Source organism: Littorina saxatilis, linkage group LG9 (assembly GCF_037325665.1).
Source record: "Littorina saxatilis isolate snail1 linkage group LG9, US_GU_Lsax_2.0, whole genome shotgun sequence".
In the NCBI taxonomy this organism is placed as follows: domain Eukaryota; kingdom Metazoa; phylum Mollusca; class Gastropoda; order Littorinimorpha; family Littorinidae; genus Littorina; species Littorina saxatilis.
This window is the reverse complement of record NC_090253.1, coordinates 65,571,005-65,596,369: the sequence shown is the minus strand read 5'-3', so window position 1 is coordinate 65,596,369 and position 25,365 is coordinate 65,571,005. Positions and strand designations below refer to the sequence as shown.

Sequence of the window (25,365 nt, the reverse complement as noted above, 5' to 3'; positions counted from 1 at the left end):
ACATACTGCTTGACTAAAATCTTTACAAACATTGACTATATTCTATACAAGAAACATTTAACAAGGGTAAAAGGAGAAACAGAACCCTTAGTCGCCTCTTACGACATGCTGGGTAGCATCGGGTAAATTCTTTCTCGTCCCAACCAATATGGGACTCCCCCTAACACGCGGGGTGTGTGTGTGAGTGTGTACATGTCTGCAGCTGTTTTTGTGCAAGACAAATGTTATGTGTGTGTGCGAGTTTACAGTTGTTTTTGTGTGTGATCCTGTGAGAAAAAAATGCCAAATCTCATTTACACTTTAAATACATTCTCATTCAACAAAGAACACAAATTTAAAGAATACATTGGCAGTTTGTGTATTTTTCATGAAATATTCATATATAGGGTCTGAACATAAATAATGCTTCCAATCTTGTGTTAAATTTGCTGACTACCATTGAATGAGTCATTTTCGATGCATGAAAGAGTATTCCTTAACATGTTTCCGTTTTAGGAAACTCACACACACAGTACAAAAGCACCGACTGCAACAGTATCACCATCAGCCCTCACAGAAAGAGGAGTCCACCCCCCCCCCCCCCACCTGTGGTTAAAGCTGCAGAGCAATTACTTTTACTAAAGAGCTAGTGTTTGAAAGAAAGACACACCGTAGACTGTGATTTCATTTTTGACCATTTTATGTCCCATCCATCCTCTTCAGGTCTCCCTCTATGCACCCCTAATCACCTTCAACTACCAACATGTATGTCTGTATACAATCAATTAGGACTTGCTCTTCCCTAAAGGTATTGTGGGACTTGAAACTGGGCTACACCTGCCAATAAATATGTCTTTTAATCATGACTGATACGATATGGCTGGCACAGCCACACTTCTCTTTTAAATATGACAAAATAAATAAATGTAGTTTCTCTCTCTCTCTCTTTCACTCACAATCACACTTGTAACCCCTTATTCTTATTGTACTGTGTGCTGGTCAACCTTTTTCAATAATCAATTCTGTGTGTGTGTGGTCTTTTTCTTTTGCTGTGCCAACAGTCACACATGAATACATGTTTATAATTATATTTGTTAACACACTCTGAGTCACAATGAACTAGAATATTGCAAAACAGCCAATCATGCGCAACATACATTGTACTTGCATTATCACAATCCCACATTGAGCACGTAAACACCTGTGTCTGAAGAGCAGCACAACATCCGCACTATGAGCACAACATTTGATCATAAATTAGCAGAAATCATTGATTTAGGGCCAGTTTATACTTAGCTATGACGCTCACTAACGCTTATATTTATCGACTTTTTTTGACAACTTCAAGAAATTCTGATATCCGAAACAGATAATCTGCGACTGTTAAAAAATCAAAAATGATAAAACCTTTGCTGACTTCTATCATGCCATGATTACACGGATTTATTGGAACATTTATTAGACAAAACAAAATGTGAACTAGCATGTCGCCCTTGCAGTCTTAGAATTGGACGGACAAACAAATAAAATTGAGATTATGGACTCTCCATCTTGTGAAGAAAGGACTCCAAATTGAGCCAAGTCCATTTTCTGTTGGTTATTTATTTTATTCATTTTTTTATTTTATGCAACTTATATCGCGCACATATCTCAACCAGGGATTCAAGGCGCAGGGATTTATTTATGCCGTGTGAGATGGAATTTTTTACACAATATATCACGCATTCACATCGGCCAGCAAACCTCAAGCCTATTAGGGCGAGCATTCACCTTTAAGTCATACGGGTATTTGGTGGACATTTTTATCTATGCCTATACAATTTTGCCAGGAAAGACCCTTTTGTCAATCGTGGGATCTTTAACATGCACACCCCAATGTAGTGTACACGAAGGGACCTCGGTTTTTCGTCTCATCCAAAAGACTAGCACTTGAACCCACCACCTAGGTTAGGAAAGGGGGGAGAAAATTGCTAACGCCCTGACCCAGGGTCGAACTCGCAACCTCTTGCTTCTAAGGCAAGTGCGTTTACCACTCGGCCACCCAAATCGCGGTTATCCCATCAGTTTGTTTGTCTGTCCCATCAGTATTTGTTTGTTTGTCCCATCAAAGACAGCTAGCTTGACTCAGTAGTCAATGTTTCATTTCGCCTATGATTAAAATTTAAAAGTTCCAATAACTAACCTCATTATAACACCATGATGGATGAAGAATTCAGCGTAGTTTCTGATAACCGTACACATTTTTTATACAAGTGCAGTTTATGCTGCTCATCAATGGTACGAGCAGAAATGAGCGGTGGTATCTTACTTAACGCCATATTTCAATGTCCTCAGTTGAGCGGTCTGCTTTCAATTCAAATGTGGTAGTTAACCGCGGCAGAGAAATTTGCTTGAGCGCAACTACATCACAACAACTGCACAACTTTTGCACAGGTAAAGCATTGTGTCACCCATGTTTAACAAATGGGCGACTAACTCACAACCAAATGTTCTCTTTAGTTTCAGTGAGCAACACCAGAGATACAGTCAGAGGGAGATAGCTCACTCCGGCCTTACAGTCAAGCTGTCGGCACACCTAGTAATTCACCTCATTGGAAAAGTTCTTCAGCCGTCTGAATCACAGAGTGCAGCCACGAAAGACAGAATATGCTGGCAGCATGTCGCAACAAGGCCCAAGCTTGTTCAGCCACGAAAGACAGAATATGCTGGCAGCATGTCGCAACAAGGCCCAAGCTTGTCCAGCCGCGAAAGACAGAATATGCTGGCAGCATGTCGCAACAAGGCCCAAGCTTGTCCAGCCGCGAAAGACAGAATATGCTGGCAGCATGTCGCAACAAGGCCCAAGCTTGTTCAGCCACGAAAGACAGAATATGCTGGCAGCATGTCGCAACAAGGCCCAAGCTTGTCCAGCCACGAAAGACAGAATATGCTGGCAGCATGTCGCAACAAGGCCCAAGCTTGTTCAGCCACAAAAGACAGAATATGCTGGCAGCATGTCGCAACAAGGCCCAAGCTTGTCCAGCCGCGAAAGACAGAATATGCTGGCAGCATGTCGCAACAAGGCCCAAGCTTGTTCAGCCACGAAAGACAGAATATGCTGGCAGCATGTCGCAACAAGGCCCAAGCTTGTTCAGCCACGAAAGACAGAATATGCTGGCAGCATGTCGCAACAAGGCCCAAGCTTGTTCAGCCACGAAAGACAGAATATGCTGGCAGCATGTCGCAACAAGGCCCAAGCTTGTTCAGCCACAAAAGACAGAATATGCTGGCAGCATGTCGCAACAAGGCCCAAGCTTGTCCAGCCACGAAAGACAGAATATGCTGGCAGCATGTCGCAACAAGGCCCAAGCTTGTCCAGCCACGAAAGACAGAATATGCTGGCAGCATGTCGCAACAAGGCCCAAGCTTGTCCAGCCACAAAAGACAGAATATGCTGGCAGCATGTCGCAACAAGGCCCAAGCTTGTTCAGCCACAAAAGACAGAATATGCTGGCAGCATGTCGCAACAAGGCCCAAGCTTGTCCAGCCACGAAAGACAGAATATGCTGGCAGCATGTCGCAACAAGGCCCAAGCTTGTTCAGCCACAAAAGACAGAATATGCTGGCAGCATGTCGCAACAAGGCCCAAGCTTGTCCAGCCACGAAAGACAGAATATGCTGGCAGCATGTCGCAACAAGGCCCAAGCTTGTCCAGCCAAATTCTTTATACCACTTTTGGAAAAGTCTGATGTCCTGTTAGGACGATGTGTCCGGCTTCAAACTCCATGATAAGGCCAAGGAAAGAGTGAGCAACATCCCTTTGACAGTATCTCTGGTACATGCAATACCAACACTCCAATTGACAGTATCTCTGGCAATACCGACACTCCAATTGACAGTATCTCTGGCAATACCGACACTCCAATTGACAGTATCTCTGGCAATACCGACACTCCAATTGACAGTATCTCTGGCAATACCGACACTCCAATTGACAGTATCTCTGGCAATACCGACACTCCAATTGACAGTATCTCTGGCAATACCGACACTCCACTTGACAGTATCTCTGGCAATACCGACACTCCAATTGACAGTATCTCTGGCAATACCGACACTCCAATTGACAGTATCTCTGGCAATACCGACACTCCAATTGACAGTATCTCTGGCAATACCGACACTCCAATTGACAGTATCTCTGGCAATACCGACACTCCAATTGACAGTATCTCTGGCAATACCGACACTCCAATTGACAGTATCTCTGGCAATACCAACACTCCAATTGACAGTATCTCTGGCAATACCGACACTCCAATTGACAGTATCTCTGGCAATACCGACACTCCAATTGACAGTATCTCTGGCAATACCGACACTCCAATTGACAGTATCTCTGGCAATACCGACACTCCAATTGACAGTATCTCTGGCAATACCGACACTCCAATTGACAGTATCTCTGGCAATACCGACACTCCAATTGACAGTATCTCTGGCAATACCGACACTCCAATTGACAGTATCTCTGGCAATACCGACACTCCAATTGACAGTATCTCTGGCAATACCGACACTCCAATTGACAGTATCTCTGGCAATACCGACACTCCAATTGACAGTATCTCTGGCAATACCGACACTCCAATTGAAATGTGTCATCTTCAGTTCTGAAAACATTCCTGCTGCACATATTGCTGCTATTTGCTTTCTTTGGTCTAAGCATGCGTCACGTTCCGATGAAGCGCTGCACGTGTTAGTTTGTACACTGTCATTCCATTCAGTTAATTAACACACCTAGTTTTTTCTGCTCAAGCCAGTTTTTTTTTACATTTCACTGAGTAATTTTCTTCTCAAAACACATCATATACTCTTAAGTACTTGCTTGTGTAACATGCTTCTGGTAATCAATGCCCGTCTTCATGCACAAGTCAGCTGTCATTCCCATGACGGAACGACTCACTAAACATGATACTTCACCCTCCACATTCAAATCAACGCATCACATAAGTTACTTTGATTAATACAGTAATCAGTCCATGCTGCTCCCAGCTTCCTTTTCGCTGAAAATTCGGCATCAAGGAGACAGTCTTCACGGCATGCAAATTTCCTGTTTGAGCGCAGTCTGAGCGCAGTCTGACAGCATTGCCATCCGCCCACGCCGCCGTGTCAAACGTTCTTATTCATGCACCGGCGTCACAGACAATGCCCACATTTTGCAAATCGGTCCGTCTGTTGTACTAAACATCTTGAGCCAACATTGTCCCATGGAGGACTCCCGACTTCACAAATCACCCCCACAGCTGTGTGAAATATTCTTGTTCATGCACTGTCACAGACAACATCAGATACAACTACAGCTGTATCCAGCATTCATGTTCATGCACAGTGTCACAACATCAAATTTTGGCAAATGGCTCCTACAGCTTTACCAAGCATTCTTGTTCATGCACAGTGTCACAAACATCCGATTTGGCAAATCGCGCCCACAGTTTTACCACACATCCTTGTCCCTGTTACATACAATGTCAGACTTTGCCGGTCACTTTCTGCGCATGGCTCTGTCCAGCTTATCCTCCACATCCTCGTCGCTGTTGTAGCCCTGCGCCCCGTCCCTGGCCCCCCTGGTAGCCTGCATCAACTCCGCATCAGGTCCCTTCCCGCGGTGTTCGTACAGCAACACGTTCAGCGTCTCCTCAAATATTCTGGCCTCCGGGAACTCAACCTTTGGGGAGAGAAACACAGACACATCAGAACAGTTATATAGCAAATATCCTGAATTCTCGGAACTTAACCTTTGGGGAGAGAAACACAGACACATCAGAACAGTTATATAGCAAATATCCTGAATTCTCGGAACTTAACCTTTGGGGAGAGAAACACAGACACATCAGAACAGTTATATAGCAAATATCCTGAATTCTCGGAACTTAACCTTTGGGGAGAGAAACACAGACACATCAGAACAGTTATATAGCAAATATCCTGGCCTTTGGGAACTCAACCTTTGGGGAGAGAAACACAGACACATCAGAACAGTTATATAGCAAATATCCTGGCCTCTGGGAACTCAACCTTTGGGGAGAGAAACACAGACACATCAGAACAGTTATATAGCAAATATCCTGGCCTCTGGGAACTCAACCTTTGGGGAGAGAAACACAGACACATCAGAACAGTTATATAGCAAATATCCTGAATTCTCGGAACTTAACCTTTGGGGAGAGAAACACAGACACATCAGAACAGTTATATAGCAAATACCCTGGCCTCTGGGAACTCAACCTTTGGGGAGAGAAACACAGACACATCAGAACAGTTATATAGCAAATATCCTGGCCTCTGGGAACTCAACCTTTGGGGAGAGAAACACAGACACATCAGAACAGTTATATAGCAAATATCCTGGCCTCTGGGAACTCAACCTTTGGGGAGAGAAACACAGACACATCAGAACAGTTATATAGCAAATATTCTGGCCTCCGGGAACTCAACCTTTGGGGAGAGAAACACAGACACATCAGAACAGTTATATAGCAAATATCCTGAATTCTCGGAACTTAACCTTTGGGGAGAGAAACACAGACACATCAGAACAGTTATATAGCAAATATCCTGGCCTTTGGGAACTCAAACCTTTGGAGAAGTAACACACAGACACATCAGAACAGTTATATAGCAAATATCCTGAATTCTCGGAACTTAACCTTTGGGGAGAGAAACACAGACACAGTTACATAGCTTCTTCTTCTTCTTCTGCGTTCGATATTTATGGCGGTCAGATCGGTTGCTGCCATGAAGTCCCCAGTCTTCAGCAGTTTGGCAGCGGGTCCCAGTTATATAGCAAATATCCTGGCCTCTGGAAACTCAACCCTTGGGGAGAGAAACACAGACGCACAACAGGACAGTTATACAGCCAAGTAGCACAACATCTGTAAGTAATGTCTTCAAGGCATTGTGGATAAACATGTAATGTGTGGTCAAACATGTTAATATGACTGAGTGTCGCACAAAGTGTGGCAACTGACACGGAGTGTTTGAAGTTGGCTTGTACTGAGTTCTTTCCAGATAAAAACAACATGTTTCAAGACCCTGCTTCAGCTTCTGACATATCAAATAGAGAATAAACCAACATTCTTCTCTCACACCGTAATACATTTTAAGCTGAAGACACTGGAGCAATAATTTTTAAAATTTGAAAAAGCAGTTGGTAAAATTATTCAAAAATTGAGAAGCAAGGGAGGTCACTCAAGCAAAAAGTCAAGTCACAGAAATCTGTACCGTTTACACTCACCTTTGTGTGTTTCTTGTCGGTGCCGTACACAATGGACGTGCAGCAGACTTCTGAGATTTTGGCGCCATGTCCGTAGAACGACCAGCAGCAGATCTCGTTGCTCCCAATCACATCTTTGATGAAGAGGACTCGGCCGTGGAACCGCAGAGATAACTTGTCAAACAGCTCAATGTTCTTCAGCAGGTTGTCGTCTGAATTACTGCAAAGAAAAAATACAGTGAAACCTCTGTTCTAAGACACCAACTGCATAAACAACTCAATGTCTAAGACTTTCAGTGTATATCCTCTTTTCAACAAGTCCAGTGGAACATCAATTTTAGGACACCCCCCCCCCCCCCCCCCCCCCTTTCAGACATAGAGCTTCAAGATTTCCTGTTCATAACCTCCTTCTTTTTGTAAGACCTGATTTTCTCAGAATTTGAGAGATCCTACAAGGGAGATCCTACAAGGGAGATCCTACTAAGACATTGGAAAGCACAACACAAAGCTGAGTAGCTACAGAAGAACAAGAACAAATACTGTCTCTCACTCTCAGAGCAAAACTGAGAAACAAGAACAAATACTGTCTCTCACTCTCAGAGCAAAACAGAAGAACTAAGCAAAATGTTACAAAAGATGGCAGTTCACCTTGACGTCATCACGCAATACGTCATGAAACTTCAATGGAGATAATGCTTTTTTAACATTTTTATTTGCTCTGCTTTCATTTGCAAGTTTTTATTAACACATACAAACACAATAATAATCTTGAACAGTGGGACAAACGAGCTCACCTTGTGTAGGAATACTTGTTGTTGTGTCTGTTGCAAAGGAGTTTGACCACCGGCTGCAAAGAAAACATTGGCAGTGTTAAACAAAAGCATTACATACAGAATAGAGCGATTTGTTCACAGTGATCGCCTTGATCGCTTGTCTTCTCTGGTCAGTACCAGCGCACAGAATAGAGTGATTTGTTCACAGTGATCGCTCGTCTTCTCTGGTCAGTACCAGCGCACAGAATAGAGCAATTTGTTCACAGTGACGCCTTGATCGCTCGTCTTCTCTGGTCAGTACCAGCGCATAGTTGTTTTTTCACTGTCAAGTGCACAACAGCGCATACAATTCCTGACACTTATTTCCAGAAAATGTCTATTTTGGAAGCTATGAATTTGTAATGAAAAGTTGAAGGTTGGAGCTAGACAAACAGTTCATGCTTTTCTTCAGTACAGTGCAACCCGCCTTTTAAAACCCCTTCCTTTTAAGACCTTGTTTAACACAATTTGTATTCATAACATCTTTAAATTTACCTCCATTTTAAGACTCCCTCCTTTTTAAGACCCGGTTTCTTCAGATTTTGGGAGGACTTAAAAGTTGGTGCACACCCTGCGTATTGCACACTGTACAAGTGTTGGTACACACCCTGTGTATTGCACACTGTACAAGTGTTGGTACACACCCTGCGTATTGCACACTGTACAAGTGTTGGTACACACCCTGTGTATTGCACACTGTACAAGTGTTGGTACACACCCTGTGTATTGCACACTGTACAAGTGTTGGTACACACCCTGCGTATTGCACACTGTACAAGTGTTGGTACACACCCTGTGTATTGCACACTGTACAAGTGTTGGTACACACCCTGTGTATTGCACACTGTACAAGTGTTGGTACACACCCTGTGTATTGCACACTGTACAAGTGTTGGTACACACCCTGTGTATTGCACACTGTACAAGTGTTGGTACACACCCTGCGTATTGCACACTGTACAAGTGTTGGTACACACCCTGTGTATTGCACACTGTACAAGTGTTGGTACACACCCTGTGTATTGCACACTGTACAAGTGTTGGTACACACCCTGTGTATTGCACACTGTACAAGTGTTGGTACACACCCTGTGTATTGCACACTGTACAAGTGTTGGTACACACCCTGCGTATTGCACACTGTACAAGTGTTGGTGCACACCCTGTGTATTGCACACTGTACAAGTGTTGGTGCACACCCTGTGTATTGCACACTGTACAAGTGTTGGTACACACCCTGCGTATTGCACAAAGACCTATTTGTGTGTGCAGGAACACCCACCTTCTGCGTGCTGGCCACCAGCTGTTGCTCTTCTCTGGAGGAGGTGATGAGCGGTACTTTGCACACAGGATCCAGCTCCTCTCGGACCTTCAGTGCTTGTTCGATCCTGCATAGATTAGATAGTAGGTAAATAGCATGTATGAAATTAACAAATCAATGTTCCAACAAAGTAAATAGTGACCTGAGGGCTCTTTTTGATTTCAATAGTAAGAGAAAAAATGACAAGTACCTGTGACTGTAATGACCAATGAAGTTTATAACCCAAACTAAGTGTCTAATGCATGACAAGACAGTGTTCTAGATGATCGAACGTGAAGCAAAGACCTGTACGTGTACGTGTAGATGATTGCGTCAACCGTGACTCGCTTTTTTCTCAAATGTTCCCAACGCATGCGTTGTTTTGCTCCCACCAAGACTGCAGATCTTGGCAAACGCGTGACGTAAAAACTTGATTTGATGACGTTACCCGTACACGTTCCCGTAAAGTGCAACATCTAGATCTTGCTAATGTATGCGAGGGATCCACAACATAGTCAAACAATCTCACGTAAATGCACATTAGAACTAGAAGCAGTGGTATAGACAAAGTAGTACATGTAACAGTACCCAGCTGTGATGTTTAGGGCCTGTGTAGTGTGGTTAAGCCAGGATTAAATACCCTTCTGTATCATAGTGTATGCAGAATTGGGAACCCCTGTTTTGCACTTGGAAGTATTCTCAAAGAAACTTGGTGTATTTTCAGAAAAATGAGCGTACTCCACACAGCATTTCAACATCCACGATTGAAACATGCTTTACGCGCGTCCATTAAGTTTAGCAATACATTTAAAACAAATGCTTCTTTTAATTTTTACTGACAGAAACTGTAATCATGTGTCAAAATACCGGATCAGCTGCGGGATGCGCTTGCGAAGACAAGTTGTCAAAGAATTTTTCTCGTCGTATTTTTTTTTCACTGACCGTACTGATCGTATTTTAGACAATCATGCGTACAAAATACGGCGAAATCGTATGGGTTCCCAGGCCTGTGTGTGGTATTCAGCAGCTTGTCTTGTACTGCCGAACCTCTCTCTTAAGACCCTACCATTTAAGACTCCCTCTACTATTATTTATAAGACCTTAATATATAATATCAATAATAATTTTCTCAGACTGTTTCTTCATCACTATAATGTCTTGAGTCCCTCTCTTCATAGACTTAGATGTCGAAGATTTCAGGAGGTCTTCGAACAGAGGTATCACTGTGTTTATGCAAATGAGGCCAGGTGTATGGCAGCTTTACTTACATGGCACCGAGGTCTTGCACCAGGTAATACTTGGCCTCTTGCTGCAGTTCCAGCAGCTCGCGTCGGTTTTCTGGCAGGGGAAGCTTGCCATCGCGCAGGAAATTTAGAATGGAACCGAAGTGCTTTCCACATCGGTCGATTAGAATCCATCCTGCAACAAAAACATTGGTTAATTCTTTAGAAATAAAACTGGCTTTGCCGACCTAGGTGATTCGTGTGTTTTACTTTCAAACACTGAGTAACATTTATGCTGGAGAACTATTTCTCTGTATCTGTCTGTTACGCTGCACTTGTAGAACAAGTCATCCAGATGTCTGGCATTGTTGCAGCGGAGTGGGGGGTGCGCAGCTAGTTCTTTATCGTCGTCTGGCTACTGCCAGCGCCGACTTGAAGCTCTCGGTCGATGCCGAGGTTACAGTTTCTTCATCTGATTGGTTCCAGGCCACTACAGTCTTTGGGAAAAACGAATGTCTGTATTGCTCAGTGTTACAGCGTGGCACAGTGAAGCATCTGCTATTGTTCCTGATGTAGTTGTCTACTGGATTCGAGGTGCTAAAGTCTCTGGAAGATTGACGTGGACGAATGAGGCGTCCTGGTTTTTGAGGGGTCAGGAACTTGTCACCAGCCCCTCAGCCACTTTGTAGAAGGAGGTTAGACGCAGGTGTTCGCGACGTTCCTGGAGGGTTGGTAGTTGGAGCTTGTGTAGGAGCCCAGTGACGAAGCCAGGAGTCGTGATTCTGTAGTCACCAGAGATGAAGCGGGATGCGTTCCGCTGTATGCGCTCCAATCTCTCGACGTCCTGCTTAAGGTATGGGTCCCAGATGGTGGCACCATACTCAAGAAGAGGGCGGATGAGGGCAAGGTAGGCGTTGTGCCTGCAGTTTGATGGGCAGTGGCGCAGGTTGCGGCGGAGGAATCCGAGGGTGCTGTTAGCTTTCTTAGCGATGTAGTTGATGTGGGTGGACCACTTCAGGTCGTTCGAGAACTGAATGCCAAGGTAGGGGTTCGTGGGTACACTCTTGAGGATGGTGCTGTCTAGGGAATAGAGGTAGGAGGAAGGGGTTTTCCGTGCTAGAGTCATGACGTAGCATTTTGTAGTGTTGAAGCGCATGCCCCATCTCTCTGCCCAGGATTCAAGGCTCTTCAGGTCTTCCTGGAGGGCGATGTGGTCGCTGAAGTCAACGATCTCCCTGTAGAGGAGGCAGTCATCTGCGAAGAGGCGCACTTGGGACTTGACTGCATCCGGGAGGTCGTTGATGTGGCAAAGGAAGAGAAGAGGCCCTAACACGGTGCCTTGCGGGACTCCAGAGTCGACAGTGGTTGGGGCGGAGATCGTGCCTTCCACAACTACCTGCATGGTACGTTGGGTGAGGAAGGTCTGGAGCCAGGCGAGTATGGAGCCGGAGATTCCGTAGCTGTTGAGTTTGTGGAGGAGACGATCATGGGGTACCGTATCGAAGGCTTTGGAAAAATCCAAGATGGCCATGTCGACTTGGCGCCCCCGGTCGTATGAGGATAGCAGGTCTTCTGTTGTTGTCAGGAGCTGGGTCTCTGTGGAATAGCCGGATCGGAAGCCATGATTTAGATTTGTCAGAATGTTGTTGGTTTCAAGGTGGGATAGGATGTGGCTATGGCATTCCGTTTGTCAAATAATTATTTGGATACTTTTTCATGTTTTTTTTCACTAGTTTTAGCTAAATAATCATTATTTAGAAGCTCATGTGCTAAATAAGTAATTGTTTATAAACAATGTAAAACAATTCTAAATATTTTTTTGTTTACGTAAACAATTCATTATTTACCTAAACAATTCATTGTTTACGTAAATAATTCATTGTTTACGTAAATAATGATTTATTTACGTAAACAATATATTATTTAGACTTATATTACATTGTTTATAAAGAATCAGCAATGTTGCTAAATAAATCATTATTTACGTAAACAATGAATTATTTACGTAAACAATGAATTGTTTAGGGAAAGCAGTTTTCATTATTTAGGGGAATCAAGAATTGACTTCTAAGCTTCATTTTTTTTTCTTTGTGTATATACTATAATTCAATACAAGGTATCTCCAAACATTATTTATCAGAAAATGTTCGTAAATTTGTTTATTTTACAAGCTGAAATTGCCGTACGAAAAGAACTGAATGCGAAAACAAACAAAAGGTCAAGGTCATAACCGGGAGTGTTTAGTGTTTGCATTCTCTCCCTTGAAGTTGTTGAAAAAAAGTTTTCCGTCCTAAGTTTTCTGTTCTGTCTCAACAAAAACTTTCTCTTTCCATTTCTCTTACTGCATGATTACACTTTTTTTTTATCTGTAGGTTACACAACACAACACAACTTGGTATGAGCTCTGACGCGATGACGTCACACAGTCGTGTGCAGAGTTGTCCGGCCTTGCCTCTGGCATTCCGGCGGAACTCGCGAGAAGGCAACACGCGAAATCTGCACTCTGAATCTTCCGCATTTATCGACATGGTCTCTAGTTGTAGTGTTAAACATTGCCATAACAGACAAGATAGAGATAGGGACAGAAGATTCTTTTCTGTTCCATTTGTTGTCAACGGAAAGGGCAAAGAGACAAGGGATTTGACTGCACGACGCGGGCGAGAATGGTTGGCACAGCTTCAGCTGAAGAATTTCAACTTTGAATCAACAGCTAGGAGATACGTGTGCTCTGACAATTTTGTCAATGGTAAGTACTCATGCTTTTGTTCACCTGCCTTGGTTAGTCTGTGTTTTATGCAAGCTGTGTTGTGATGGTAGTGTGCAGACAGTCGGTCAGTCCTGCACCGAGTGCAGTCTATGACTGAGTGAGTCAGTCTTACACTTACTCTCAGTATAACAACTTATCATGGTTGCCCAAAACCATGACTTGTGAGAAGGTGTGAAATACTTGGATTTGATAATCAGAATTTATTTGAACACTAAATGGTCATTGTTGATACAACTTTATAGTTCAGTTTTAAAGGGTAGATCTGTGTCTAGATTTACTCATTCATTTTGTTTGGGTGACTTATTTTTAAAATAACTCCCAATCCATAATTTACAATACATTTGCCTTTGATTTTTTCTGCAGGGCAACCATCTGTGGGAAGTAAACACCTACTTTGAAACTTGGGTATGGTGCAGGGACACAGCCTGACAGCCCAACAAGGACAGTACCAGAGACTCAAGGAGAGGAAGAAGCTTGTGGGGAGTGAGTCAACTCCTTCTCACCCTAATTTAGCAGAGGATGCTGTTGATGGCGAAAGTGAAGGTACTTCGGATACAGCAGAACTGGCTGCTCCTCTTCCCGAGAGAGGTGACTGTGGCGGTACTTACTGCCAGACTGAAACCTATGACAATTTTGCCTGGATTTCTAAAGATGAAGAAAAGCAGCAACGGGATGAACTAAACAGGCTGGTGCTAGAAACTCGGGAACTTAAAGACGAACTTGCCAAGAAAAAAAATGACACTTGATTCTTTGAGGGACAATGACGATACTGTACGATATTTTTTGGGGATTTCTAATTTCTTCACACTTGTTACATTATTTGATTTTCTTGCATGGCATTTGCCAACACACTCGCGCAGAGCACTGACACAGTTTCAAGCTCTCATTCATGCATATATACGCCTTAACACACCTCTGCAACACCTGGCATACATCTTTTCTGTGTCAAGAACAACTGCCAGCAAAGTTTTTCACGACACTGTGCATATCATGTACCACAGACTGCAGCCACTTGTTTTCTGGACAGACAGGCGAAGTATAAAGACAAGTCTACCGCCACAATTCCTTCCCTATCCATGGAACAGAGTAGTCATCTTGAACACACACGGCCAGTACCGTGTAACTGGCCTTGGCACGGAACGATCCAAGGGGGGCAATCTCAGTCATCTCAAAGAGGGAAATCCAAACGCAATCCGCTTTGTTCGATTTTATGGGCTTGGACGATAGAGAAAAATAAGAAAAGCAAAAGCTGGAGTCCAGTCTGGACGAAACTGCTATCAAGAACGCAGAATTGCTTTTTCTGAGTTTTTTTTTAGCCGTAAGCACCATGTTTATCGGAGCAGGAAACTCTTCCATAGTGAGGCCCCTTTGTTGGTTTCACTGCGGCCGCATTGTGAACAGCAGTTAAACATGGCGCTTACGGCTAAAAAAAAACTCAGAAGAAATTAATTCTGCGTTCTTGATAGCAGTTTCGTCCAGACTGGACTCCAGCTTTTGCTTTTCTTATTTTTCTCTATCGTCCAAGCCCGTAAAATCGAACAAAGCGGATTGCGTTTGGATTTCCCTCTTTGAGATGACTGAGATTGCCCCCCTTGGATCGTTCCGTGGCAAGGTCAGTTGCACAGTACATGTACTGGCCGTGTGTGTTCAAGATGCAGAGTAGTGTCCATTATTGACTGTTTTGAAATATATTCATTGAGAGACCCTCCAGTGTTGATGCTACTTAGTGCACTCACCTGGTCAAACTACAAGCACAACAATACAATTAAATACCTAATATCAATTACACCTCAAGGCCATAATTCTTTTATTTCTAAAGGGTGGGGTGGGCTTTCAAGTGACAAGCACATCACTGCAAATAGTGGGTATCTAGACAATATTGTACAAAATGATGTGATTTTGGCCGACAGGGGATTTGACATTAATGAACTAGTGGCTATGAGAGGTGCACAAGTGAAAATCCCTGCCTTTACAAGAGGGAAGAGTCAGCTTACAGCTTATGAGATAGTCAACACGCAAACTAGCTAATCTGAGAATTTATGTTGAACGAGTTATCGGTATTCTTTGTGGAAAGTACAAAATTCTGAACTCTGATATTCTGACTGATCTTTTGTTTGCAAGGGAAGAGGAAGAAGTGGTAACACTGGACAAAATAGTCACTGTATCATCTGGGCTTGTCAATGTTTGCACTGGTATCATGTGATTCTTGCTGTGACGCTGCATAAACACAGCCTAGTGAACTGAAGGCATTGTTTAGACTAGAGAATATGTTAATTAAACTGTGGTGTATTGTATCTGATTCTGATGTCTCGCAGTAGCAATAGTCTTTCTGTTATGTTTTCACTGGACGACGGAATCTTGAATTTGAAGATGAAGGCATTGTTTAAAGAATGTGTTAATTAAACTGTGGTGTATTGTATCTGATTCAGGTGTCTCACATGAGCAGTAGCAACAGTTTTTCTGTTATCATGTTTTCACTGGATGGAATCTTGAATTTGAATATATACATGTGTATATGATCTGACCTGCTGCTATTTCCTTCCAATTCAAGAGCAGATTTCACTCTTTCTATCACACACACACACACACACACACACACACACACACACACACACACACACCCCCACACACACACACACACACACAGACACACATACAGTCGAACCCACTTAAAACGAACACGCTAGTTACGAATTTTGACTTATAACGAATTAGTTTTAAGTTCCCAACTGAATACCTCTTTCTTCATGCTTAAAAAAAATGCTTAAAACGAATTCTTTATAACGAATTTACGCTTATAACGAGCACTTTTTGGATTCCCAAGCATGCATAATGTCTGTAATTTACTCACGCTTATGACGAAATCTTTAAACTCGTCCCGAGATCGACATATCATGGGAATTTGAGAAGTTTGAATACATGTGTCAAAGTCTTCCCTTGCGTCGACTGCTTGAACCATTGCTCAACCGATCACTGAATAAAGTTAAACTGATTACACTGTACTCACAAAACAATTTCAAATTTAGAATCAAAGTGATTGATAGCTCAGACACTGAACATGAATGACTGACTGACGTTTATTTCCTTCGCGAATACCAAAAACGAAACATCGAACGGAAGCCAATGCCAAAAAATATAGATGCCAGAGTGGTTTCCCTTGGACAAGGGAAACCACACTCTCAACGTTTGCGTTCGCCGGTTCGCGATAGTTTATCAGTCAGTCAGTGCTTTCGATTTGGATTTGAACATCATGTTGCAACAAAAAAACAAAAAACTAAATTGGCCAAGGTTTGCTACCCGTCGCCAAGGTAAGTGATTCCGGACAAATGATAGGAACACCGCGAATGTGGACAGTGTCAGTGTGTGCGCGTGTGTGTGACCAAAAACGTAACAACTGGATGAAACATCTGTGTGCTCACTCTCACTCAAACTCAACAATCATCACTCAACATGAGACACACATGAACATGTACCTGAATATGTCACTTTATTGTCTAAACGTGAAGCAGCATGAAAGTTGCGAAAGAAACAAATTGAAACACCATAAAATGTACAAGACTTAAAAAAAAATAAAAAAAATAAAAAAAAATCGATCAATTTTCTTAATACGAATTTTGGTTAAGACGAACTTTTTTTCCGATCCCCAGTGATTCGTCTTAAGCGTGTTCGACTGTACATACTTTAACATGAAATCATTTTGCATAAATGTGACATGTATTGACACAACTGACAAAGGTTGAATTATGCTGATTAACCTCAAAATAGCTCTACACAGGAAACAAGATAAGGAGCATTGAAAAATTAAATGGCCTACACTTGAAATGCGAGCACACATTTAAACTACCAATAACATGCAACTGCAAGCAACACTGAACATACCACTACCAGTATTGCAGGTATGAAGCCAAAGTGAAGAGAACACTTTCACTAAATGTTCAAAATTGAAATAACATACTGTGGGTATGTGAGTCATTAACTATTCATTATGATCAAAGACCTGTGCGCTTTTTTGCAGAAATAAATGTGTTCAATTTTGTTGTCATCAAAACAGAACTACTTGATAATAGAAACTAACTTTCAGTTCCACTGCCAATTTAAACACTGTATTACTTGACTGTACTGATGCAGAACTACGCTGGACCACACACTCTTATTTGTTCCCTAAATCAAGCAGCCAATCCGTGTCACTGGAAACATTGAACAAGGAGAATGAACAATATACCTGGCTGAATAAGTTGATAATCAAACTGCTCATGATTCTTTGTTATTCACAGCAGTGGATGTAAAACAATCACAAAATAAGGTCCTGTATGCATCATAATTTATACTTGTAGCACTTGATTTTGTATTGTGGTCGGTGATCCTAAACAAAATGTATACATGTCTACATCTGTGCATGATTTTACTTTAAGAATAAAATGAAACAAGAATGGAACAATTGATGACTTCTCTGTGAGTGTGAACTGTGATTTAAAACATTACATGCTCTCTTTTCTCTCCCTCTCTTCTTCTTCTTCTTCTGCGTTCGATGTATTCTCTCCCTCTCTACAACTTTACTACTGCCACTTTCTATGTGTACAGTCATACATGATGTTTGTTTTCCCACACACATGAGCAAGCGAGTCTGGCATTGTCACTGTTTCTTGCTGCGTTTCACGGCTGGTGTTTGCAGCTGCTCCTGGTTCACATCCACTGCTTGTAGAGGCTCAGCTTCTCTGTCCAGCCAGTTTCCAACTAGCTCTGGAAGAACTGCGAGTCTGAACACTTTCAAAGCTTTCTCCACACACATTGCCCAAAAATCACAGTCAGGCAATACTCGGACAATAACTTTATCCACAGTAGTCCACACCATGAAATCGCAGTAGGAGGAACTGGTCATAACAATCTGGCACTGTACTTGACTAAAGTATGGGTGGTCTTTGCGCAGACAAAGCATCCCCTCACTGTTAGATTCCAAACAGAAATGGCGGTCTGCCACAGCACACTCAACAGCTGACTCCTTGAAGGTGAAGGGACGTGTGTGCAGGTTTCTCCAACTCCGGCCATGCAGGTACAGTGTGCTGCCAGTATGTTGCCATCAGAAGTGGCGATGATCCAAGGAGAAAGTGCTGGTTCATTAAGGCGTTGTGAATGAAGAATCTGAAAAATAAATTGAAGGTCGCACAAATCAGCATTCAGCTAGGTCAATCGAATGAATATAACTCTAAGACGCACATAACGTGCTTTACAATAACCTTAACAATGAAAAGTAAACAACAGATTTTTAACTGAATATGAACATGAAGCTCATTATAAATTTATATAATATTTTGCAAGCTATTTCAAAATATAAATATATTCAAGACTATCTACAGCTTTTGTCGTAGTCCAGAATACAAACTGAAGCGAAGAATATATCAAAGACAAAGCCTCAACACAATATCCTGAACTGCAACTTGTGATATCAGCAACACAAGACAGAGAACACTCACGTTCATTCATTATAAACTGAAAGCACATTCTTACCTTTGCAGAAATGACAGAGTTCTGGGCTGTAGCACTTGACATCCCTCACCCAGCCAGAGACAAAAAGTCGGTAGGAATCAAAACTGTTGTAAGCTTTTCAGCTGCTCACATATATACGTATCTATCTGTATGCACTCTTGCCAAGCACAAAATAATTTACGATGTTGATGTAACTCAGCTCTGGCAGATCGTCCGGATTTGCTGACCAGCACCTGGTTGAGAATGTCATACGGATCATTCCCGTCAATCTCCAAAATCTTCTGGTGGTATCGCCGCCTCTCCTCTGGTAACAATCGCTCAGAATATTTTCGCTTCTCGCCCGATCGCAATGTTTTGCATGAGGCCTGTGCATGAGGCAAGGGAAGTCACTCCAGATTCTTCTCGGAACGCGTCGGAGGCATTGTTTCCCGTTTTTCAACGGTTCACAGCTGTTTTTATATTTAGTCAAGTTTTGACTAAATATTTTAACATCGAGGGGGAATCGAAACGAGGGTCGTGGTGTATGTGCGTGTGTGCGTGTGTGTGTGTGTGTGTCTGTGTGTGTGTGTAGAGCGATTCAGACTAAACTACTGGACCGATCTTTATGAAATTTGACATGAGAGTTCCTGGGTATGAAATCCCCGAACGTTTTTTTCATTTTTTTGATAAATGTCTTTGATGACGTCATATCCGGCTTTTCGTGAAAGTTGAGGCGGCACTGTCACGCCCTCATTTTTCAACCAAATTGGTTGAAATTTTGGTCAAGTAATCTTCGACGAAGCCCGGACTTCGGTATTGCATTTCAGCTTGGTGGCTTAAAAATTAATTAATGACTTTGGTCATTAAAAATCTGAAAATTGTAAAAAAAAATAAAAATGTATAAAACGATCCAAATTTACGTTTATCTTATTCTCCATCATTTGCTGATTCCAAAAACATATAAATATGTTATATTCGGATTAAAAACAAGCTCTGAAAATTAAATATATAAAAATTATTATCAAAATTAAATTGTCCAAATCAATTTAAAAACACTTTCATCTTATTCCTTGTCGGTTCCTGATTCCAAAAACATATAGATATGATATGTTTCGATTAAAAACACGCTCAGAAAGTTAAAACAAAGAGAGGTACAGAAAAGCGTGCTATCCTTCTTAGCGCAACTACTACCCCGCTCTTCTTGTCAATTTCACTGCCTTTGCCATGAGCGGTGGCCTGACGATGCTACGAGTATACGGTCTTGCTGAAAAATGGCATTGCGTTCAGTTTCATTCTGTGAGTTCGACAGCTACTTGACTAAATATTGTATTTTCGCCTTACGCGACTTGTTACTTTTCTCTTTGAAATGAAACGATGAAAGGAAGAGAAATGGAAAGACAGGCATGTTGTTGGGACATAAACAGAACAGAGAACATAAGGGGGAAAAAACTGTGTTTCAACAACTTCAAGCAAGAAAATGCAAACACTAAACACTCCCGGCAGGGAAACACCTTAATTGACCTTGACCGTTGACTGTGTATGAGATCAGTTATTTTCGTACTCGGCTTGTAAAATAAATAAAATAATATCCAAACAACAGCTATTTTAAGATAAGAGTGTGTGGAGAGACCTTGTATTCAATTATAGTAATCACTGAAAGACATAAAACTTAGTTCAGAAGCGAATCCTAGAAACCCCTAAATAATGGAAAATGTGTTGGCTAAACAATTCATTGTTTACGTAAATAATTCATTGTTTACGTAAATAATGATTTATTTAGCAACATTGCTGATTCTTTATAAACAATGTAATATAAGTCTAAATAATATATTGTTTACGTAAATAAATCATTATTTACGTAAACAATGAATTATTTACGTAAACAATGAATTGTTTAGGTAAATAATGAATTGTTTACGTAAACAAAAAATTATTTAGAATTGTTTTACATTGTTTATAAACAATTACTTATTTAGCACATGAGTTTCTAAATAATGATTATTTAGCTAAAACTGGTGAAAAAAACATGAAAAAGTATCCAAATAATTATTTGACAAACGGAATGCCATATGTGGCGGCTAATGATGTGCTCCAGCATCTTACAGGGGACAGACGTGAGTGAAATGGGGCGGTAGTTGGCTGGGCAGTGACGGTCGCCTTTCTTGAACGCGCACGCGACGTTGGCACTGAGCCAATCTTGTGGGAGACGCAAAGAATCTAATGAGAGCTGGTAGATGACAGACAGGGATGGTGCTATGTGGTGGGCTAGGGTCTTAAGGACGATGTTGGGGATGTTGTCGGGACCAGAGGCTTTGTTGGGTTTGATGTTTTGAAGGAGTTTGGTGACACCGGCTGTGGTGATACTGATGGGCTGTATGGTGGCAGTTGGTGGTAGAAGATTTGGCAGCGTGCTTAAGTATCATAGCAGGCGGAGAGCTATTAAGTATACCGACTTCTACTAAATATATTCTGAGAGGATTACGTTTAGTTCTTGCAAGGTTTCCACAAGATTATTATTCTTTCAATTTCAATTTTCATTACATGATCACAGTCGTTGTAGTTCCTGCTTTCTACATAGAGCAAGAACAAAACACCTGACTTTTCTGCCATAGTATTAGTAGGGTGGGGCTGAGAAAAAAGATGACTAGGCTTAGGATGACAAAGAGACATACGGGAAACATGAATCATCATTCAAGCACGAACATGGCCATACTCAGTATCATTATCAACTATCATTTCTTACCATCACTATCAGTGAGCACCTCCATACGGCCACTGAACATGGCTCGCAGCATGGTGTCGTGTTTGATCAGCGTGCTGATGGTCGTGTAGTGCAGAGCTCCGCCGACATTCAGCTTCACGTACTTGGACGTGTTGCCTTTGATTACCGTCTTGTGCGACTCTCCAGACATGATGACAGAATCGGTCGCAGGGCCAGCAGACGTTGGCGACCTGTCCACCATGAAAAGTCAGAACGTTTCTCACCCCTCCCTGTGGCTCACTCGCTTCAGGAAACACACAGCTACTCACAGGGCCGTCTCCGCTCTTTAAACCTTCCGTGTGCACCTGTCAACTGCCGGCCTTCAAAGACTAACTACCTAAAAATAAACTGCGTCCCGACATAAGTAATTTATACGGCGATTTTCTCTTGACGTCATTCCTAGACTATGCTGCTAATTTTAGCTATCGGCTCTTGATCATTCAGAGCGGAGCACTAATATTTTCGACAATATTAATTTGTAATCAAAATAAATAGAACTCCATTTCGTTTCAGTTATTCTAATTGTATTGTTAACCGATGGGGAACAAACATTTTGATTTTGTATGTATTTTTGCAAGTGTATACGAAAATATCTTACGAATAGCTTTATTCCCTTCGCATACCAACATTCAACAACATGGCGGACGAAGCGCTTGCGAAAGCTGGCCTGCACTTCGATGAACTAAATAAGATTCGAGTGTTAGAACCAGAAGTCGCACAACAGACGAGGGAATTAAAAGAAGAATGTAAAGACTTCGTGGACAGTGAGTCGAATTCTTATTCTTTATTGAAACACGATTGATGTACTGCTACATTATATACTGAGAGTGAGAGATAAAACATTGAACAAGTCCACCTGATGTTGTTCATTCATGCTGTGATTATCATGAAGTTCCTATCTTTTTCAGAAATCGGAGAGTTTCAAAAGATTGTTGGGACTTTCATCGAGATGGTGGACAATGTTGCCAAGGAGGTTGAAAAGGAGAAAATGAAGGTTGGTGGTTTTGACAGACACATTTGTTAATGATTAGAGATACCCTTCCACTATGTCATGTGTGTGTGCATGTCTATTTCAAATAGTATTTGATACAATCTTGGAGTTCTCTCAATTATTCTGTACAAAATATATATTTCGGATATATATGCAAGAGGAGAAATCTGTTGAAAGTTGTAGAAAACGTAATTACTTTGGCACCTGCGATAAAACTGGAAAGAACACAATGAGGACCAGCCAAAAGTCTTCCTTCATTGCATTATGCATATATACATATATAGAGCCTGTCTTGACAGATATGCATAATTTACTCCACACTGGATTCTGGTGTCAACCCTTGTATGTGTTTCTTGTCTTTCTTTTTGTCTCAGCCTCTAACTCTAAGTTACTAGTCTATCTTCTAAGCATTATTTCTTTAGTTTTGATTTTGATGATGATGATGATAATATTTTAATAAGGATATTTCTGTGACGCACATCCTACTATACTTTTAAAGGCCAAAATGAAGTATACAGGCATTATTGCATGTTACGCCTCTGAGAAGACCAAACCATTTGTTGCAGTGATGTCGTGTAAACTACATGTGGTGATGTGCTTTGATTGTTTTTCAATTTCACAGGCCATTGGTGCGCGCAACTTGCTCAAGTCCATCGCCAAGCAAAGGGAAGCACAGCAGCAACAGTTGCAGGCAGTCATCACAGAGAAACGCATGCAGCTAGAGAGGTTTGTATTCCCTGCCACATATCATTTCATTTCATGCTTTGTTGTCCAATTGGTAGGAGATCCGGGTTTGCTAGAAGATATCGGTTGCGTCTTCCCAGTGGAAAGCTAGCAGGTGTACAGGTGTTTTGGGTGTAATCAGTCTTCTGCGCTTCTGGTGGAATGACAAAAGCCTTACACTTACCATGGGTGTGGGACTTAGATACCATCTGTGAGTTATCACATAAAGTTGACCGAGATCAGTCCCAGCCTGCATTTCAAGCTGTGATAAGGGATCAAGTCCAGTGCTCTACCAACTGAGCTACCAGGCCCAGTGTTGTTCTCCGGCCTTGGTTTTCAGTCAATGACGCATTCTTTTTGGATCTGACGAATTGCTGTCCTGATATAGACAGGCTTTTTGTTACATTTAGTCAAGTTTTGACTAAATGTTTTAACATAGAGGGGGAATCGAGACGAGGGTGTGGTGTATGTGTGTGTCTGTCTGTGCGTGTGTGTGTGTAGAGCAATTCAGACTAAACTACTGGACCGATCTTTATGAAATTTGACATGAGAGTTCCTGGGAATGATATCCCCGGACGTTTTTTCATTTTTTCAATAAATACCGTTGATGACGTCATATCCGGCTTTTTGTAAAAGTTGAGGCACTGTCACACCCTCATTTTTCAATCGAATTGATTGAAATTTTGGTAAAGCAATCTTCGACGAAGGCCGGACTTTGTTATTGCATTTCAGCTTGGTGGCTTAAAAACTAATGAATGAGTTTGGTCATTCAAAATCTGAAAATTGTAATTAATATTATTTTTTTATTAAACGATCCAAAAACAACTTCATCTTATACTTCGTCATTTTCTGATTCCAAAAACATATACATATGTTATATTTTGATTACAAACAAGCTCTGAAAATTCAAAATATAAAAATTATGATTATAATTAATTTTCCGAAATCGATTTAAAAACAATTTCATCTTATTCCTTGTTGGTCCCTGATTCCAAAAACATATAGATATGATATGTTTAGATTAAAAACAAACTCAGTAAGCTAAAAAGAATACATACAGAAAAGCGTGTTATCCTGCTTGGCGCGACCACTACCTACCGCACTATTCTGGAACTCCCTGCCGCTTGAGCTTCGCCAGAGCCCCTCTCTTGACGCGTTCAAGAGTAGGTTGAAGACTCAGTTCTTCCCGTAGCTGGCTGCGACTTTCATGTTCGACGTGATGTGTTGTGCCCCAAAAGACATTCTTGTGCTGTGCTCTGTGAGAGGTGTTTTCGTTGTGCTTAATATTATTTTGTTTGGACCTAGCTATTGATGTGTACATTGTTGTTTGTTGTATGTTTACCAGGGTTTGCTAGTGTGTGATAGGGTTCGTGTCCGTCTGAAGATGTTAGTTTCTTTGTTAGTCCTGTGTTGACAACTCTTCGACAAGCGCTTAGAACTGTACCCACGGAATACGCGCTATATAAGCTTCATATTGATTCTGCATGGCTTATCTATTTCACTGCCTTTGCCATGAGCGGTGGACTGACGAAACTACGAGTGAAAAAAGCATTGCGTTCAGTTTCATTCTGTGAGTTCGACAGCTTGACTAAATGTTGTTATTTCGCCTTACGCGACTTGTTTGTTTGTGTACTTGGCCTAGGGCGTTTTGATTGCATTTTATTCTTAAAATCTTTGTGCTGATCTGGCTCTTTTCTTCTACCTCAGCAGTGAACTACTCTACCTGTCCATTCTTTGAAGTGGAGTTTTTTTTTATATCAGTGACAAACAAAAATAACTCCAACCTTTAAATATTGCAGGTTGCGGATACAGTATGACGCCCTACAGAAGGAAGAGGGCGAACAGAATGAATTCCTGGAGCAGCTCATTTCTCAGAAATAAAATCTCCCTTTTCGCAGCAAAATACCACATCGCTCAAAAATCTATGCCGTCCATATTTTACTTTTGATACATAGCATGCATGACTGTTTAGTTTGACTGTTGATGGATCATTGTTGTACATTTTGTGTTTTCGAATAAATTAATCTTTTGAGAATCTGTTCTTGTTGTTTGCGTGGGATTTCAAAATAGAAGTGTTTCATGAGAGCGACA

The 25,365-nt window shown here is 41.6% G+C and overlaps 2 protein-coding genes and 2 long non-coding RNA genes across 4 annotated transcripts in view; 1 reads left to right on the top strand and 3 right to left on the bottom strand.

Moving 5' to 3' along the window:
• Positions 1–342: 342 nt before the first annotated feature.
• LOC138976827 (BTB/POZ domain-containing adapter for CUL3-mediated RhoA degradation protein 3-like) lies at positions 343–21,983 on the bottom strand. The gene is made up of 6 exons (XM_070349723.1): positions 21,543–21,983; positions 10,615–10,765; positions 9,329–9,434; positions 8,029–8,081; positions 7,256–7,454; positions 343–5,686 (listed from the first exon to the last, which is right to left on the bottom strand). The coding sequence occupies exons 1-6, from the start codon at positions 21,760–21,762 to the stop codon at positions 5,504–5,506; spliced, it is 912 nt and encodes a 303-aa protein (XP_070205824.1). The 5' UTR covers positions 21,763–21,983; the 3' UTR covers positions 343–5,503.
• LOC138976836 (uncharacterized) overlaps positions 343–25,365 on the bottom strand; it is a 53,907-nt gene continuing 28,884 nt past the window's right edge. The window contains exon 2 of the long non-coding RNA XR_011459168.1: positions 343–1,749. This is a non-coding gene — a long non-coding RNA (uncharacterized lncRNA). The remainder of the gene's footprint in view (positions 1,750–25,365) is intronic.
• Positions 17,029–19,210, bottom strand: LOC138976834 (uncharacterized). The gene is made up of 2 exons (XR_011459166.1): positions 18,842–19,210; positions 17,029–18,475 (listed from the first exon to the last, which is right to left on the bottom strand). It is a non-coding gene; the product is annotated as an uncharacterized lncRNA (long non-coding RNA).
• LOC138976831 (intraflagellar transport protein 20 homolog) lies at positions 22,164–25,313 on the top strand. Its single transcript, XM_070349728.1, has 4 exons — positions 22,164–22,324; positions 22,469–22,554; positions 23,174–23,277; positions 25,074–25,313. Exons 1-4 carry the CDS (start codon positions 22,198–22,200, stop codon positions 25,153–25,155), a joined length of 399 nt encoding a protein of 132 aa, XP_070205829.1. The 5' UTR covers positions 22,164–22,197; the 3' UTR covers positions 25,156–25,313.